The sequence below is a fragment of the Gymnogyps californianus genome, chromosome 1 (genome assembly GCF_018139145.2).
Source record: "Gymnogyps californianus isolate 813 chromosome 1, ASM1813914v2, whole genome shotgun sequence".
Taxonomy (NCBI): domain Eukaryota; kingdom Metazoa; phylum Chordata; class Aves; order Accipitriformes; family Cathartidae; genus Gymnogyps; species Gymnogyps californianus.
Genome location: NC_059471.1, coordinates 174,089,374 through 174,107,805, shown reverse-complemented (window position 1 = coordinate 174,107,805; position 18,432 = coordinate 174,089,374). Strand labels below are relative to the sequence as shown.

Sequence of the window (18,432 nt, the reverse complement as noted above, 5' to 3'; positions counted from 1 at the left end):
TTCTACCCCCACTGAACCCACTGAGAGTATTGTCATTAAATTCACTGATATAACACCATACATACGTACACATTAAAAGATTGATATAGTTTACGTGCTTCATCATCATCTTTGTAGGACTAGCTGCTAAACTTACCTATTTTAGAAAAAAAAAATCTCCTGTGCTTATTTTTCAGTGGTGGCATGAAAAGTTCCCTTTTCTACTAGATTAAGATTTTATACTCTTGCAGTCTCCTGAAGATCTGTGAAGTAATGCTCATATCATCAGTAGGATCCCGAGCAATCTACATTTTCCACTGGTAACATTTGCTGTTCCTAAGCACTTTTTGAACCTGCCCAGAATTAGTAAAATCTTGATGGCCCCAAGCCTCTCCCAGTCTCGGGAATCTAAAAAAAGGACTTTCTTGCAGGTCCTGGCATGTCTTGCCTACAATATGTAACAGCTATCAAAGCATGTTTAATGCCTAGTGAGGTGTTGGTGCTATCCAGATATTCTTTCCAGCTCCCCTACAATCCCCTGAGTAACTAAATGGAAAAGAAAACTGTTTTACTGAGAAAATATTAGCATGAAATGGTGCCATATTGATGAAAGCGCTCATCATGTTAGTATTTTTTGCAAAACTTGTGATGTAGCAGAAAACAGTGTATTTCTGCAGAACTCTGGAAGAGTGAATCTGTGAGATTCATAACCATATTCAAAAGTTGTGGTGAGAAATGCAACTTGAATTCCAGTACTAAATGTGATCCAAAGTTGCATCCAGCTCAGAATATCCTTTCTTAGTCACTGGTCAATTCTGAATGATTTGAGAAGTGCAAGAATCTCTGTAATAGATAACTTCGGAAGATTTTCTGTATAGGGGGAGTTTTGTTCTAGCTTTGTGCAGCTACCTGATGTTCTAAATTGAGCCATATCTCTCATTTAAAAAATAAGTAGTAAATCTCTTCTGCTTTACGAGCTTTTTTTTTTTCCCTCTCTCCCTAGCTCCTGGTAGAACTCCTTCAAGTTCTCGTAAAGTAAATTCACTCCCTGTGCCTACTGCTGTCTCCCCAGTTCTAGCTTTAAGTTTGAGAGCATACAAAATACGTTATGGTTGGTGAGCTGTCATCTGAACAAAGTTGTCTGAAAACTTTTGTCTTATCTGCTAAAGTGGTTTCAGCAGAAAGAACCTGCTGTTTGAGATGGGGAAAAGAATAGCGTAGCATCTCCTGGACTGAGCTTGAGACTGTTGTCATGATCAAATGACCACCCTAGTGAGTCTGAGTTAGGTCCTCTCTTCCATGCTGGCTCTTGCTTGAATAATGCCAAGGAATATTGGGTGTTGTGTACAGTTATAAAGAGCTTTCATGATGGCCCCTTATGAATACTCACAACAATTCAGTGCTGGCTTCTTTGCTAGGCCTTGTCAGCATGAGTATGTGCGAACTGTTGAGCTGTCTAACCTCTGCAGTCGTGATGAAGCAACTGCAAATTGCAAAAAAAAGAAACAAACCAGAACCTCTTTAGAATCATGAAGAAAATAAATCAGTCTGTTTCTCACTGGAAGGGTGGCTATTAAATTGCTCTACGGCTTTCTATGAGATGATCTGGGCATGGTCTAGTTCAGAACTCAGAGGTTCTTCAAGTCTGGTGTACTATTGAAATCTGTCTTACGTGAATACAGTTTAAAATTCAGTTTTGTCTTTATATTGTTGGAAGTCCTAATACTGTACCTATCATGCTGTTTAAATACTATAGTGTTCTTAGCACTGGGAGATAGGAAGCCAAGTCCTGGATAAGATGTAGGTCTTCAAAGCTACCTACCTTTAAGTCTACTGAGTTCAGTACCCAGCTCAATAATAAACTGTCTGGAAGACCTCAAGTAAGTCACTAAATCTCCGTTGTGCCTTAGTTCCCCATCTGTAAAATGGGAATAATGTCTTCTACATCATAGTATGGCTAGAAGATGAAATCCATGAATGTTTGTAACGTTCTTTAGCTACTACAGTAATGTGGGCCATGGAAATGCCTAGGGAGCTAGTACATTTATTTGTATGTGGAATTTGCCTTGGAATGGATTCTTGTCTTACAGCTTCATCGTTGCCAAAAAGTGCAGGATTAAAAGCAAAGCGTGCACATGAGCAGTGGAGTCAATGGAATTCAGTGATGCAATCAGTAAATTATTCCATCTGTAACTGCAACTATAAAGTATTGTTTTTAAAGGTGAGAAACTTTAATGGAATTTAGATGGCTTTAATGGAATTTAGATGGCAATATTGTCACACCAAGTTCATTCAACAGTTACAGAATGTAATCACTACAAGCAGTGTATTAAATTACTTCGAGACAAGTCTATTCATAGACCTAAATTCTCTCATGAGGAAATAAACAGCAGTATTTGAAATGGGCCGATCTGTGTACTGGTACTTCTCAGAACTGCAGGCAGGTATACACAGCTTTATCATCCATATACCTGAAGGAACAGCTGCAATGGGATTTGTCCCTTCTCCCTGCCCTCTTACAATGATTTTTAAATTTTACTTATTTTTTAATTATGATCTGCTTGTTACTTTTCCAATCATTGCTGAGTTAGTGCATCTTTTGGAAATTAAAAGGTTTCCAGAGGAAATGAAGACTAGTATACAGTAACTGAATTAGTACCTGAAATTCAGTATTTGCTAACTACACTACACATCTGATTGTGGTTAATTATCAGCAACTTGAGTTATTTGATGGTCAAGGCTAAGCTAGTTAGTTTGGAAGTCAAATAGGAAAGGTGATAGCCCTTTCTAAGTTCATTCTTTAAAATACACTCCACCTGCTAGAGAGGCTAATGAGCTGAAAAATTTGCTTAGATATTATATGCAATCTTAGATGAAAGTCAGTAAATTAATTCCTCTCTTTCTGAATGTTTCCTTTGCAGATCTAGGATGGCTAGATGGCCTTTTTTTTTTTTCCTTTTAATAAACACTGACAGTCTGAAGCAAACCTGAAAAAAATCAATATTGTGCCAAGTCAGTGCTTCTCCATTCCCCAGTTCAACTCTCCCAGACTCCATTCATCCTAGTTATGTGAACACAGCCGTTCCGGCACAAGACAGACATGCACTAAAAGTCAATTTAGCATGCTAGAATAAGCCTCTTGCTTTTCAACAGTAAGTGCAGAAATGACTGCATACCATCAGTCGCCATCTTCCGTGACTGCCCTGATGTTGTGGTTAATCTGAACCCAGCTGGCAGCGTTTCCGAGGAGCCCGGCATCATGCTGATCCCGTGAACCTCACGCGGAGGAAACTGTCGTCGCCAGGAGGGGCCACGTCTGAAGTTCTTGTCATCGCTCTGTCAACACAGAGTTGTATTTGATAAAGCAAAATGAAATTTTTTGATTAATTATGCTGCTGTCTGCCGCCTCTCCCACTGTCAAATGTATTCCACAACAACTACCCTGCTCTGTTGCACTGCCTCTGGTAACTGCAATGTGTTTGAGACACTCTTGTAAAAGTAAATGCTTTAGAAATATTAAATGCTAGAGTGGAAACCTCTTCTTAAATCTCTGGCTCAATATAGTAGAGGGTTTCAGCTAAAGCAGAACTTTCTTAAAAGTCAGATCTCTTCCAAATCCAGTGACAGAAAGTGCAGTGGTTTGTTACTGCATTAGGAGGCTTACATAAAGTGCTAATAAAGAATTAAACACTCATGTGCATGCACAGAATTCATAAGCATCTCACATTTTCAGCAAGTCCTTAAAAGTTTTATTCCTCCTCACGTGCAGAAGTCCAAGGCTTTAACATTTTTGCAGTGGACTCTTACCGTAAGATATTTTTCATAATATCCGATTCCCCATCCTAGATAACTGCCTCAAATCCCACTCTATTACATATGGATTAACTTTGAAGAACCAAAAAAACCCCAAACCCCTCCAAAAATCTACTTTTCTTCTTTCTTCTTTATTTTTAAAGAAAGGGTGTAAGCGTCCTAAAGAATAGGTTGCACAGGCATCCGCCTCCCCGCCACTTGCTCTGGCCCCTGAAACTTCCACTCCTTTCTGCATGTTTCCTCTATGGCAAATGTTCATCTTAAGGTAAGAGTGCAGTGCCAAATTTAGCATCCAAAATGACATGAATATGTAGCCATACTGAGGTTACTTTAAAAACCTTCACTGGCATTTCCTAATTTTTTCTTAAAACGGTATCTGACTCGTTTTAACAATGTGCGAATTAACATGTCTTCATGCATTCAATTTAATGTTTATCTTTTACTGTGATATTTTATAAATACTGAAAATAAAATCAATTACTTCCTCAAGTCGTCTTTCAGTTCCTAGTGCTAAAAGGTTGTTGTATTCTCTCTCAAGGATCTGCCGTGCCTAGAGATACCAAAGTAAAAAATTAAAATGATTGAAGATGAATAAAAGGCAATAATGGGTACAGATTAACCAGAAGTAGCATGAGCAAACTTGCCTGCGTGTTTTGTGTTGGAATCTGTAATAATAAAGCTAAACTGCTGTAATCAAAGTTTTCATCCAGTGCTATAAGTGAACCATGTACACCACTTTCTAGAATATTATTTGCATATTCTCGGAGGCCAATAGCTTGTATCCAGCGTATGACTCGATCATTGCTCCATACCAGCACATCTGTAAGGACATAACACTGGTTCAGTCTCCTGATACCCAATAACGTCCAAACTGTACAGGTGCATGCATGTAGTTGTGTATGCACTGTGGACATCATACTGTTGTATTTCTTAAATGAGGAATGCCAGCAAACTATTCATATAGCTTTAATATCTCCTATTCAAAACCCTGTGTGATTTTAGCTACCTTCAAATTAAATGTTTATTCTAAATAATGTTTCCAAAGGAGAAAGGTGCCTCCAGAGGGCATCTCCAGAAGGCAATTCCTCCCACCTCCTATAGATACCCTTTTCAATTTTTAGGCAGGTTTTTACAGTTTAACAGTGCAAGGGCACGGGAGAAATATCCGTTCCGCAAGGCTTCACTTGAGAGTTTTGTATTAAACATTTTGAGAGTCGGGTCAGCACCTACCATTTTATAACATGCCATAAAGCAAACGATGAGTTCACAGTTTTAGAGACTAAAACTATTTTTAGTTCAGAAAGCTGGTTGAGCTGTTAAGGTCCATGCCAATTATTACAAAGCTAAGGCAACAAAACCATCTAGGAAACCATTTTTGAGGATTTGGCTATTATAAAAAAAGTATCCTATCCTGCCTGTAAGATTAAAAGAAAGGTACTTACACTGATCTTTATACTTGTGAGCGGGAAACGTAATACTGAGTTTTGTGTTGCTAAGTGATGAGGCTTTTTCCTGAACCCGTAGCAGTCCAGCTAATGTAGCTGTTCTGGGAGCAGGCGTTCTCCATCGCCTGACCAAGAGCATCGCAGACTTTGGGGTCAGGAGTGGCTGAAACACAGCATGGCAGCCAGGGATCGCTGCGACCAAATCCCACCTGGGACCGTGTCTAACTGACCGATGCACGACAGGGTGAAGGTTTGGTGAAGGAGGCTATGGGTTATTACCCTTGTCCTAGCAGTGACTAGCATTGAAGCAACACCAGAATTCGAGACCAATACCCAATTCCCCTGCGACAGTCTCCAGCTATGCCCACTCAGGCTGACTGACACTGATGCCTCAATATCCAAGGCAAAGTCTTTGCATTAGTGCATGCCATCATCTGCCTTGAGCAAATGCATGCTTTCACTGTAGCCATTCCCCCTTCTAATTCCCTTTTTTTTTTTTTTAGCTCTTCCAATAAGCATTGTGCTTGAGAAGTGTTAACTGCTGTATTCGCTAGAGCTGGAAATGCTTAAAGGAATCAAAGGATTCACTTCTGATAATGGAAAAAAACCCAATAACCCTAATTGTTATATATAAAAGGAACCGTGCAGTGAGCCTGCAACTGCTCTAGAGAGCTTTACACAGAAAAATACTTTAAAATCGGCTGTTAAATCTTCTAATAAGGCCAGTTCTGTTAGGAACTATTCTTATATACCAACCAACTGCCTCAGTGGCCACCCCTCCAAGCAACGTTTTCTATGATACACATTTTGAAGTAAGAAATCAAAGGCAAAGGTTTTCAAAAACAGGAGCACAGTGTTAGGGTCTGAGTGCTCCCATTTCCCAGTGTTGCCCCCAGCACATCCCATTGATCTGCAGGTTATTTGGCCTCCTGCTTCTGAGACTGAAAGAGGCTAGGATAAGATCTGTCCCCAAAATCCAATTCAGCAAAATATACATATCAAACCGCCGTTCGGAACTGCAGCCCCAATTTAGCAAAGTACTTAACTGTGCCTAATTTAAGGAGATATCTTGTGTTCTGAAGACAGATGGACTTGCGTTAGTTTTACTTAAAGCACATGCTTAAATGCTTTGCTAAAATGGCATGACAAGGGGTTAATAGTGTCAAGCTTCAAAAGAAGAAACATTCCCAGTATTCATTCCCAGGAACTATCACCTTTTATTTCATGCTGACTCATTTCTCTTCGCTTTTCCAGTTCTTTTCTGTCATAATTCAACCTCTTTAAACACATGATTCCATATTGCAAGCTTGTTCTGTTATTTAAAGAGAAACATTTACAGAGTTAATAAAGATAATTTTGAAGATAGCAACATAGGTAGGATATATTTCCTGCATTTCACATGAGGTGTTTCATGGTGCCCATGTAGCAAATCTTGACGACAGAGGGGAGAGCAAAACCATTAAAAAAACTCCACAGACTTAAAAAATGAAATGGACAAAACCAAAATGAGTATGTTTGAATAAATATTCTAGCATAAGAAACCCAAAACATTAAAAATCATATTCAGAAAAGGTCAGCCCTTGTGAGCCGTGAAATGTTTTGTCAAATTAGGCCTCAAAAAAGTGACAAATCAGACAGTACATTAAAAAAAATCCACTTCTTGTCACATAAACATCATTCTCCCTAGAGTCCAAACACCTTTATTTCCTTATTTCCAATTTAGCTTCCTGGCTATATCCCTAGATAACCCGAACAACTGTCAATTTGCTTGTACTGTTAACAGCTTTTATGTGCTACACACAATAGCTTTTCATTATTATGAGATCTCAGGGCTTCAAATCTTAGTCTACCACTTTCTGATACTTTAAACCACTCAATAAGTTATTACTGTTTCTGTATTGTCAAGGCTTTATTTATATATTAATGGTTCCCCGCTCATTACGAAATGTAGCTGTACCAATATCTTAGTTTTGAGAGACATAATTGCAATGCAGTTGCTATTACTAAAGGCATCTCTCTCAATTCAGATTTCTGACACTCAGCACTCACTTTTCTGTGTAGTTTTGCACACTAGAACAGAAAGTAAGTGTTTTTATTCTGTGCAGCACTGAGCACTATGTCAGACACATAAACGTCTTTATAAGTGTAGCCTTTATGCCAACATACCGATGAAAGCTATCCACCATTTTTAAGTGCACACGCAGATCTTTCTTTGTCAGGTGATCTAACATCCTCGCATCTACCAGGCATTCCATAAAATAACTTCGGTACTGAGGTAAACCCAGACTGGGGAGCCATTCGTTACCTATCCATTCGTGGTTCATATCACCATAAGCCAGGGTCTACAGGGGAAAAAAAGAGGGAGAGGGGGAATAAAGTCTTGAGTTTGTTCAAGGTTGCACCACAGACTGAAGACAGAATAGCTGTCTGCTATGCTCATTTCTAGTGAGACTTCCTAGCTTAGAAATCCCATTTAAAAAAAAAAAATTTTTACAACGTTTTGACATTGGAGGTGGAAGCCACTGTGAGATATTTGTTACTGATAGCAGTTTTGCCTGTTATGTCTTGTTTTCTATCTTTGTAAATTTCAAGCAATTTTTTGTAATAAGAAATCGTGGTTTTGAGTTTTAAATACAGCAAACTTATTACACAATCAAAATGTGTTTGTTTCAAAATCTTACTTGCTTTCAGTTGACCACCTAGAATATTTATGCTAGGCAAATCCTACATTGAACTTGGTAATCCAAACATGGCCCCAGGGAATCAACCGAAGTTTGTGTCACTGTTTAGTGAGGGCTAGGATTTCCTAAATAGGATCTAATGACACTTCATGGTTACACACCTGTAGTCCTTTCGAGACTAAAAGTTAATTATTTCAGCTGTTTGTCAGCCAAGCTTACATTCACCATCAGTCTTCACCACCAGTAAGAGCAGGTAACCAAATACATTCTATTAATGAGATATTTTCAGCTGTGAACAGCTTAAACCTAAGTGCAACATATGTGGAGCTCAATAAATTAATTCTTTAAGACAGGAGCAAACCAGATTCCTCCTAGAAGCTAGCATACAGGCATTAAGCTACTTCACTGTTCAGCTGAAATTTCAATAGGGTGAGGAAGAAAGTATACAAAAAACACACATGCATGTTGTGCCATTTTTATATGGGTCGCACAATTAAGATGCAAAATAGATAGATTTTACACCTCACTATTGGCAATTATTTTGTACTACTAAAACTTAACAGAAAAGAGAACTCATAAATTGCAAGATTAACACCTCCTCAACAGGATCGTGCTCAGCTTTGAGCATCACTTTCAAGCCTAACTATCTTTTTGGTTTTATTTTTAATGTCTCCTGTCATTATAGATAAAAAGATAACACAGTGCAAGCCGGATATATTTTCTATGGGGGAAAATATAGTCCCCTCGTCTCTCATTCTTGTGAGATTTTGAAGAGAAAAGGAATGCCATAAGTAAAGACAGTAAGATTGTGTAAGAGTGTGCATATATTAGAGAGAGAGAAAGAAGTTGAAAAATACAAGTAATTGATAGTCTAACTAAAGTGAAAAATTTTGTTCCTAATTATACAAGACTATTTGTAGACTGATACTTGGGTGTGATTTATACAATTGTTCTAAAAAAAAATCTGGTGTAATTTTAGAAATGTGAGATCTCAAACTCTTGGCATATTTTATCAGCCTATTCTCAAAAATGAGGAAAATATTTTTTCTATATTTAGCTGGGAGGTAGAAGATGTCTCTGGAATGTAGCCATTTCTTTTAAGAAAAATATTTACAGCATATGTACCTCTTTGTGCTTTACCTAGCAAACCTGTCCAGAGAATATTTTCTTTGTATTAGAACTCTAAAATGTGTAAATCATAATTCAATCATTAAGATACTGTCACAATACTATACTCCTCTATGCATATTGATACAGTGTTAATTACATTATTATTAGATTTCCGTTCAAAAAAATCATGTGAAAGGGTCATACCTGAGCCCAGCTGCCTTCTTCAGACTCTTTCTGTGTTATCAGCAGGAAGCAATTAGTACAGCAGGTAAAAAGACAATAAAAATGAGTTATAAAAAGATGTGATTTTCATGTGTATGTTAACCGTAGTACAAATGAAAACATACATGTAAAATGTGCCAATAAAATAACTCCAGTCAGTGGCAATGCCTTGGGCTAAACTACCTTTAAAAATTGCAAGAGCAAACCATAAAATCTTAGTAGGGTAAATCTAGTTAAGTTTTCAAGATATAAAATCATTATAGCTTGGTGAAACTTTACAGCATTATCTTAAACACTTTTTATGGTTTCACAATCAAAACACAACCATTTACTTACAAAATTGGGCATTAGAGATGCCATTTTTTGTTTCTAGTTAGATTTTGCAACATTCACAATAAAAAGCTGTCTTCTTGTCAATGTACTGTAAAGGAGCTTTTTATATAACATTTTTTATGGCAAAACTATATTTTTCTGGCTGGCCAGTTAAACAGGAGCAACTCTACTTCTGGTCAGTTGAGTGTTGTTATATTTGTATTTATCTTTACCAACAATAATAAAATTGAAAATGAGCTCAGTTGTAAAAAAAATTATTGATGAGAATCTGCTTCATGAATGTTCATGAAAAAACTTGAAATAGTACAGCAAGCATAAATTTCTATGAAATAAGTCTTTATTACATCAAAATTTAGCTCAGTACCTCCCCCACCATTTATGGATTGGGCTGACTATAAAGAAGTTTTCCAGACTGAAGATAGGTTTTTCAGACATTTCACTGTAGGATTGTATCATGTTTTATAAGCACTGTTATGGAGTTGTTAAGATGTAATGCTAAAAACAAAACCTAAAATAACATATGTTCCAAGTAAAAGAAAAAAGTCAGAACTATTGAATAAAATCTATTAATATTTATTTATGTCCCCCCAAAGCCGGTAGAGGTTTGACAAAAATCAATAAATAAATGACACACTCCATGCACCCTAAATCAAAGAGCATGAATATACAAGTATGGACATGAAAGACTCAGCATTAATGAAAATACTGAGTTGTGCAGTGCACCATTCTCAAGCCTTTTCTTATTTCTTTCTATTTCAGTAGATATAAAACTAGATTTAGAAGAGGCACTAGGGAGTAGAATATAGGGGAAATGTTGCACATGTAACCGTGACAATTTCATTTCACTAAATGAGGTTTCACACTGGCAGTGAAACTATTATGTACTGTAAAACTCCAATACTAGTTTTAGATTCACACAATTTTTGTGATCGCATTACAGTTTGTAATTTCTTTTGCTGAGAAATGACGTAACTGTTCTTTAAATTCAATATCACTACTCCCTGCGACTTTCTAATGGCATGCTTGGGAAGCATCCTACAGAAGAGACGGCATCTGTGTTAAAGCAGATACATCCTAGTTCTCTTTTGAGCATTGAAACCATTTTAAATGGAAGTGGAAAGACTAACCGTTTTAGCTGGAGCAGCAAGATTTTCCATTTCTTCATGGGTCACCCAAACATTGCCTGAGGGCTATGGACAAGGCCCGCAGGAAGGCAGGTGGGATCCACATTAGGTAAGCAGTAGTAAAGAAGAAAGGCAGCACCACTGTAAGTTAACAGCGTATAGCATCACCATCAGCACAACCACGTTCTTGCCTCTACCGAGCTGCAACTAGAGACAACTTTAGACAACTTGTTTTGTATCTTTCGTTAGAGGATTCTGAACAGATGCGATGGAGTATTTCAACTAGAACTGATGGATGAAATCCGGCAGAGCACCGTCACAAAGGAAAGAATAATAATTAAAGCTGCATTTCACACACAAGTGGCAAATACAACCTTTAGCTCATAGCTCTGTCTGGAGGTAAGCTTCAGTTCTCAAAGACTTTCCAGCCTAAATATTCTGCATGCATCACATGCTCATATTGTAATCTAAATAATGATTACTTCCGCCACGTTTCTGTAAATCAAAAATGTCAAGAGAATTCACTTGTAAAACTATTTTTCCTCATCCTATTGTTTTCAGTCAGATTATTACTAGGACAATGAGATGAGGCAAGGAGGGGGTGTGGAAGTCTGCTGTGTTTTCTTGAGAGCTGAAGTAAATTAACTCCTTTCCTGAGAAAGAGAGGAGGCAGAAAGACTTGGGACTCAGAAATGCATTCCAGGGCAGGGCAGCTTTGTGCTGCCAATTACTCAGGGAGAATTAAAAAAACAAGGCAAAATTATTCCCAGTGTTTCTAGCGTGAATGTACTGTTTTCTCATTTCTTAAGTGTCAATGCTTTTATGCTTTGAAATATGCTTTTATACTTTTAAAATCAAAATGAATTTTGTTTAGTAATTCAACTTCATGCTGAGTCTGTACTGCTTTTCTTAGGTGAAATCCATTATGACTCATGGTATTACTATGGTTGTGACATATACAACTGTTCTGAGGGGAGAAAATACCAGATGGGGAACTATAATACTTAAAGAACCTTAGCAACATGAATATAAAAGGCCAATCAATAGGAACATTAGAGTCCTGTTGCCCAGATGCTTATGTAGCTCAGTGGATCTGGTACCCCTCAAAGTTATCTCAATTCTAATTCCACCAAAAGATTCTCCATGAATTCCACGAAGATAAGAGATTACAAAATATAAATATTATTATTAACATCATTATTATTATTATTATTATCTTACTATTAGAAGTCTGGGCTGCACTACTTGAGTAGTAGTCTTTGTCCTTTGCTTCTATGCCATGTTTCCCATCTGATCAAGCCTCTTTTTTTTTCTTCTTTTTTTTTTTTTTGTTACAGTCTCTGTTGCCTCTTTCATAGCCATCATCATCAGCCTCTCAGCATGAAACTCCCTCTTTGTTATCTTGTTTCTTTTTCTCCTCATCAGTTTGGCCTGTTTTTCTTCATTTTCCACTAAAAGGTGCTTTTTATCTATAGCACATACATTCTTACTCTCCCCTAATCTACTTTCTTGCTCTTTTTGATATATTCCCGTTTCCTTTCAGACTTGTATCTCTGTATTTCTTCTTTACTTGCTTCCTTCCCATCTGCTGCCACTCTCTCTCCCCTCCTCACCGAATGCACACGCTCCACTTCTCCCTTCCAGACTCTCCCTTCACACCTCCAATCACTGCTTCTCTTAAAAGCATGAAGAACCTAAAGCCAGCCAACTCAGATTAGATAACAGCTGAAAGGATGCAAAAAAAGGGGAATGGGAACAAGATTCAAAAGAGCTGTGTTCCTACATAACCTCTCCCCTCTCCTGCCTTGCCCCGCCCCCCCCCCAAGAAAAAAAAGAAAAAAAAAGAGAAACAAACAAAGAAGAGAAACACAACCTGATTTGGTTGGGAGAGATGACTCGAAGGAAGAGAAAGGCAAAAATACAGGCAAAATTACAAATAAGATGCTCAATACTGATCATTTAGATAACATCAAGGTTAATCAAAAGCACGACTTAAAAAAAATAAGAATATCTGCTGAAGGAAAAATATCAGTGATCAACAATCAAGCAAGTGATGAACAGGTCCTTCAAAGTCTCTACAGGACAGTTCCCACTGATTGTGAAGTGTGTGTTACCATAGAGCCACTTGTACTACAAAAGTCTTTCTGCAGACTCCTGCAGGGTGAATGGGGAAGAAAAAGTTAGCTGAACAGGACTCACTGTTCTGGATGTTGGAGGTGCTGATGGGCTTGTCAGTGATACCATCTCCTGGATTGCTAATCGGAGCTTTAAGCGATGAAGAGGATTGCTGATTCCAATTTCTCTTTGAATCTCAGTATCGGACAAAGCAGACATAATAGCTCCGCTCTTCACATTGGCACGGCAGGCAGCAACATACCAGGCTGGCATGCCTAGCCAGAGCTGTTGAGAGAAAGGACACAGTCATCCAAAGCATTGCTTCATTTGTCAAACGAAATTAATCATCAAGGCACCTATCAATCTGAATAAGCATAGTAATACACACAAATGAGTATGAATATTATAGTCTTTAATAAAACCTTTCAGAACCTTTGAAATTGCCATGGCTTCATGTGAACTCTTTTTGTTGCTTTTATTGTAACCAGAACTTTAAAGCAAGGGATGCTTTGAATTATTTTTAGAGCTGTGCCTCCATCACCTGGGCTAGTCCTTTCCCAGGCCTTTAATGAGCAAGTAGTGGCACAAGTCAGTGTTATTGCCCATTTGATAGTCTTATCATATTCAGAAAACAATCTAAGAGGAATTGATTAAGTAATTTTTTCACTTTTGTACTAAAATGGCTTTCTCTCTTTTTCCATGTTAGTCCCCATGGTGTACTCATGGGGCACAATCTTACACTTCTCAGCTTTTATTTTCCTGGTAAAAATAAACCAAGCACAGTTCAGATAACCAACCTAGTGAGGACTGAGCTTACTGTAAATTTGGGAACAGTGTGGTATGGTGTCACATCCCACCTAGAAATACTGGTTAGAATTTGCAGCAAAATGTGAGCACAGCTACATCACCTGTGGATTTAGAAGATACGTACTTGCGACTTCACGCTTGCCCTCTCCTTATGTTAGTCTTACCAGCCTAGGTCAGCAACAGCCCCTTGCTTCACCACTTAGTGTTTCCTTGTAAGAGGTACTCTCCACTCCTAGCAGTCTTTCCTGGGACCTACTGAGTATGAATTCTTCTCGGTTTTCTCAGCCTTCTCATTTTGTGCTGCCTCATTAATATGCCTGTCAGTGTCTACAGCTCTTTGCTCCCAAAGGAGATAATTCCATAGCAGGGATACATACATGTGGGAAGTTTTTGCCACAGTATGAAATACATTATGCTACAGCAAAAACTGTGAGAAGGACATAAGCTGTGAATGCTGTAATGTCTGAGAATTTGGGGATAACACAATGGAAAACAAAGACAGACCTAGCTAGGTGCATCTCAAATAGGCCATCAGAATTAGCTGATTTCATTATTTTATTTTTTCTCTTAATAATGGCTTACTAAAAGAGGACACAAGGTCAAAGAAATGAGTGAAAATATGCCATCAGTAAATTCACCAACAAATCTGGCAAGCAGAGACAAATTGCAAGGATTTTTATTTAATTTCTCACAGTACAGGGAAGTACTGTGTGGTTATTAACAAGTCTATACCTCATCTGGGAAATATTTACTTAAAAGACAGCTGTTAGATCACTTTTATGTCACAGAGAAAACAGACTTGAACGTGATTCCAAAAGAGCTCAGTCAGGCTTTTCTGTGCTGACTGCTGATGTATCACAGAGCTTGAGGAATGACTGCATCATGTTTCAAAAAGCCCTTCCACTGATGGGATGAGCCCTCCATCCAATGTTAGTCTGAACCTTAAAAATATGGTCTCATTCCAACTAACTGTGACGAAATACAAAGTTTCATGAAAGTCAAAAAATGAAAACAAAAATTATGTAGATTACACCCAGCTGCGCTTAAACAAAGGGCCATGAGGAAACTACACATTGCCTTAAAATGTATTTAATATTCTCATTTAATTTGACATTAATTTTTTTCATACATGCACTTGAAAAGCAGGAAAGCATAAATACTGGGAGTTATTCACCCTGCAGAAATAGATTCAAATGTTTGCCGCTCATTAGGCAAATGAGTTCTTTAACAAACAGCTGTCTCTACCAGAAAATGCAGTTAGATGAAAACAGTCTCTAAAAAGAGGGCACAGTAACTGTTCTAGGCAGAGAACCCAGATATCAAGATTGATATACTTTTCCAGAATTAGTTAAGAAAACCGACAGTTCTTAAAATATATCTTAACTATGTCTGTGCTATATACAAATGACCAGAATAAATGCTAAGGCTGAAAAGTTAAGCCCTGAAAAGTTTGGAAATGTCGCAACTGCGATCATATATACTTCTTTAATTTGGGCCTTTGTCTCCTTTAATATTAATTTCGGTTTTTAGTCGAAACGTTACATACTATATTTTACCCAAGACAGTATGAAATGCACACAGTGTCCATCTGCTGACTGAATGCACTGATGCTCACCAAATAAATACAGTACTTCTACCCTCATATCTTTTTATCATCAGTATTCAATCTGCACTGAATACTGCAACATAAACTTCCTCATGGGCTTTCTGTGCTACTCTCATCATATTTTCCAAAAAGTTCATAGATATCAATTTGCCTTTACATCCCCTCTCTGAGACAGTGGGAAGCATATTCTATTTTGCAGCTAAGAATCAAGGGAAAAAAAGATTAGGGCTTAACTTGTCAGAAATGTCTTCAAATTTTGGGTTACCCTGGAGGACATCAAGGGCAGATTTTTCTCAGTATTCAGAAATGTGTAGACCTTTGTATGTTCACGTTTCCAGCAAATCAGCTTTGATTGTAATATTGAATATTTCCGACTGATACAAATCTGGTTACAGAACTCTCAAAGTCATATGAAAAAGTCAGGTAGTGGCTAAATTAATGAATGTTCCATATTAACAGGGCTATTTTTTGGGAAGGAAGATACCATGCCATTCTCCCAGGTCATGTGCAAATGCTTGAACTGCCTTTCTGCAGTTTTCGTTTCATCTTTTTCATTAGGTACCTGCAGAAATTCCAATATGAAGTAGAAATTTTGTAGACATTAGCTGCTTTCATTCCTTATCCTTAATTTATTCCCTGAACATATTCCTGTTAAAGCTTTGGAGAGGGACCTTTTTTTTTAATTGAAGGGAAAAACTCTACAAATTCTCTCTGATAATCAATGGATGACACCCAAGGCAGACATGAGAATAGGTGGGAATACACAGAGACGCTTCGTATAGACAAGGAATAGACACCTTGAGCCAACAAAGAGCTTGTATCTCCACTGAAGTGATACAGCCTTGCCATGTAAAAGTGACTATTTGTATAAGAACATCTTTACTTTCTGCCTTTTCCTCCCCTCAGCATCTGGGTAAGTATTTTTTTAATAGTTCCTTCACCTAAAACATTCATTGATTTTTGTCAAAATTGATGGACAGTTCTGCTGAATGTTTCTCCAGATAGGTTCCAAAATCCATTCATTTAGGCTCTCCAAATAAAGGAGAGCTCTCTGCAGATCGGATTTCAGAGATGAAGGCACTGCTTGTCAAATCAGAGAGACTTCAACCTGGATCTCCCACAGCCCAGGTGAAAGTGCCGAGAGGAACACCTCTTTTTCCTGTTCTGAGTGATATCTAGGTAAATCAGTCTTTTCCCATTATATTTTTAGAAGACAGAAAGTTACAATTCTTTAAATTTATTAAAAATTCTGAAGATGTAGCTTCTGTGTTAAGCTCAAATAAAATTTGATAGCTAATTTTTGTTTTCTCCTGAGCACATCATCCTACATAAACTCTGCCTGTGGAGTTCTTAGATATTTAGAGACTGAGAAATTGCAAGATTTCAAAAATTTGGGGTTGGAGTGCATTTGATAAGCCTTTTTTCCGGTCCTCATTCCCCTGTGTAATCCTGTCTTACTTTTATCAGCTCTAGTCTCTGATTTACCCTATCCAGTGTCAAAATCTGCTTAGTGCTCATGGCGCAGTGCACAGGGGAGAGAGGAGGAGACTTTAACAGTCTCTTTTAGAATTTGTAAGGATGAGCACACAGAAGCAGTCTACAAACATGACTCACATTTCCAAGTTATGGCCAACACTTACCTCCAGCCAGGCAACCACAGTTGGCCCATCCCACTGTGCAAAAGGCAAACCCTTTCTCCGAGCTTCTTCCAGAAGTTCATGTCTAAAAATGGATCAAAAAATGTTAAGTATGCAGAGGTATGCGTAGGGACAATATAGATGCAACCGTGCCTTTTTGTTAAGGGTAACAACAGTGAAGCACGATGACAGGCATAGAAAAGGCATAGAAAACATCAGTGAACAATGCAGCTCCTTCCCCTTTTTGAATGTATTCCTTAATCTATTCCCAACTCTTCTTTTTTTTCTTGGTGCATTTTGACATCCCTTTAAACACCTAACATACAAAAGGCGAGGTTTCTTTCTGTTCTTAGCTGAAGCAATACAGAATTGGGATACCCTATATAAAAGGATCACCCATATCATAGAAGACATTGGTGAAGAGAGAAAACTGAGGGATTCCTCCCAAGACTAGCTTAGCTCTGGTCTGATAATGACCCAGAAAGGCCCAAAACTGCCAACTTCTAGACCTGAGCCCAGCATGGATGTAATGCAGCCGGGTCTGAGAGGTCTCTGTGTTTGAAACCCTAAACCCTGCTGGACCAGCTATGCACAATTCTTGGGTTTCTGGACTACAGCTATTCTGCATCTTAAATAACCCATCCGTGGCTAATTAAGAGTTGGTTGCATCTTTAATAGTTCCATGTTAATTCTTTTTTGTTATTTATATACAAAAGAAATCCACGTGGTTTACTGATGCATACATTTTTATAATTACAGAATTGATGTGGTTTCTCAATTTTATACATATATACATAGGTATATTTCTATTGAGTTGATCAGATACCAATCCAACTCCTGCATCTGCAGCTTCTCTGGACTGCAAAGAGTGTGTATGTAAAACACCCTTCTCAAAGCTTAAAATATACTGTTAATACAGCGGTATTAAATATTTGGTAAAGTTATGTATAGGCCAGTCAGCTAGACTATCAGGAAAATGCTCTATATTAAACACGTTCAACCATTTGACCAGACATTTTTAGTCATAGAGCAGGAATAAAGAGCCCACTGTGGTGGTGGCATAGAAAAAGTAGTCCTTCAAAAGTTTTTTTTTCTGGTATTTAACAACATATTTTCAGCTGCCTCCTACTCAGTGAAACACAAAAGAATGCTCTCTGCAACAAGCTGTAGTGAAAAACAAATTAGACAGGGACTATGCTAATGTAGTATTAAAATTTGCTTACATTCCCACATAACAAGGAAATCTTGGAATTATAGCTTCAATTTTGCTCTGTCCTCCTTTATAACTACAGCCTTTGTGGTTCAGTTATCCCTTGGCAATTCTTCACTGCCTTAGCAGTCTTTCAAATATATGTACTACAAAATCACAGCAGATAAAAGCGATAGAGTGATCTTACTTGTAAGGAGTACTCCTTTTGGGATTTTTGCCCTGCCGAGGGGCCAGACTGAGAGAATTTGGCTTCAGTAGAAAATGGATTTCAAATAGTAATTTTGCATACATGTTTAAATCCCTGGCTCTGAATATTAATAGAAAGACAGCTGCTTTACTTTCTATGTTTC

At 37.8% G+C, this 18,432-nt stretch overlaps 1 protein-coding gene across 3 annotated transcripts in view; it reads right to left on the bottom strand.

The window, feature by feature from the left end:
- Positions 1 to 1,403: 1,403 nt before the first annotated feature.
- Positions 1,404 to 18,432, bottom strand: part of PPFIA2 (PTPRF interacting protein alpha 2) — a 333,148-nt gene continuing 316,119 nt past the window's right edge. For 2 of the 3 annotated variants that reach the window (XM_050915641.1, XM_050915655.1), the window contains 10 exons: positions 16,876 to 16,957; positions 12,907 to 13,107; positions 10,711 to 10,773; positions 9,233 to 9,262; positions 7,404 to 7,579; positions 6,452 to 6,549; positions 4,437 to 4,612; positions 4,274 to 4,342; positions 3,156 to 3,315; positions 1,404 to 1,462 (listed from right to left, as the gene is read on the bottom strand). In XM_050915641.1, the coding sequence (XP_050771598.1) occupies positions 1,404 to 1,462; positions 3,156 to 3,315; positions 4,274 to 4,342; positions 4,437 to 4,612; positions 6,452 to 6,549; positions 7,404 to 7,579; positions 9,233 to 9,262; positions 10,711 to 10,773; positions 12,907 to 13,107; positions 16,876 to 16,957 (1,114 nt within the window). The remainder of the gene's footprint in view (positions 1,463 to 3,155; positions 3,316 to 4,273; positions 4,343 to 4,436; positions 4,613 to 6,451; positions 6,550 to 7,403; positions 7,580 to 9,232; positions 9,263 to 10,710; positions 10,774 to 12,906; positions 13,108 to 16,875; positions 16,958 to 18,432) is intronic. The other variant, XM_050915647.1, reaches the window with a different exon arrangement.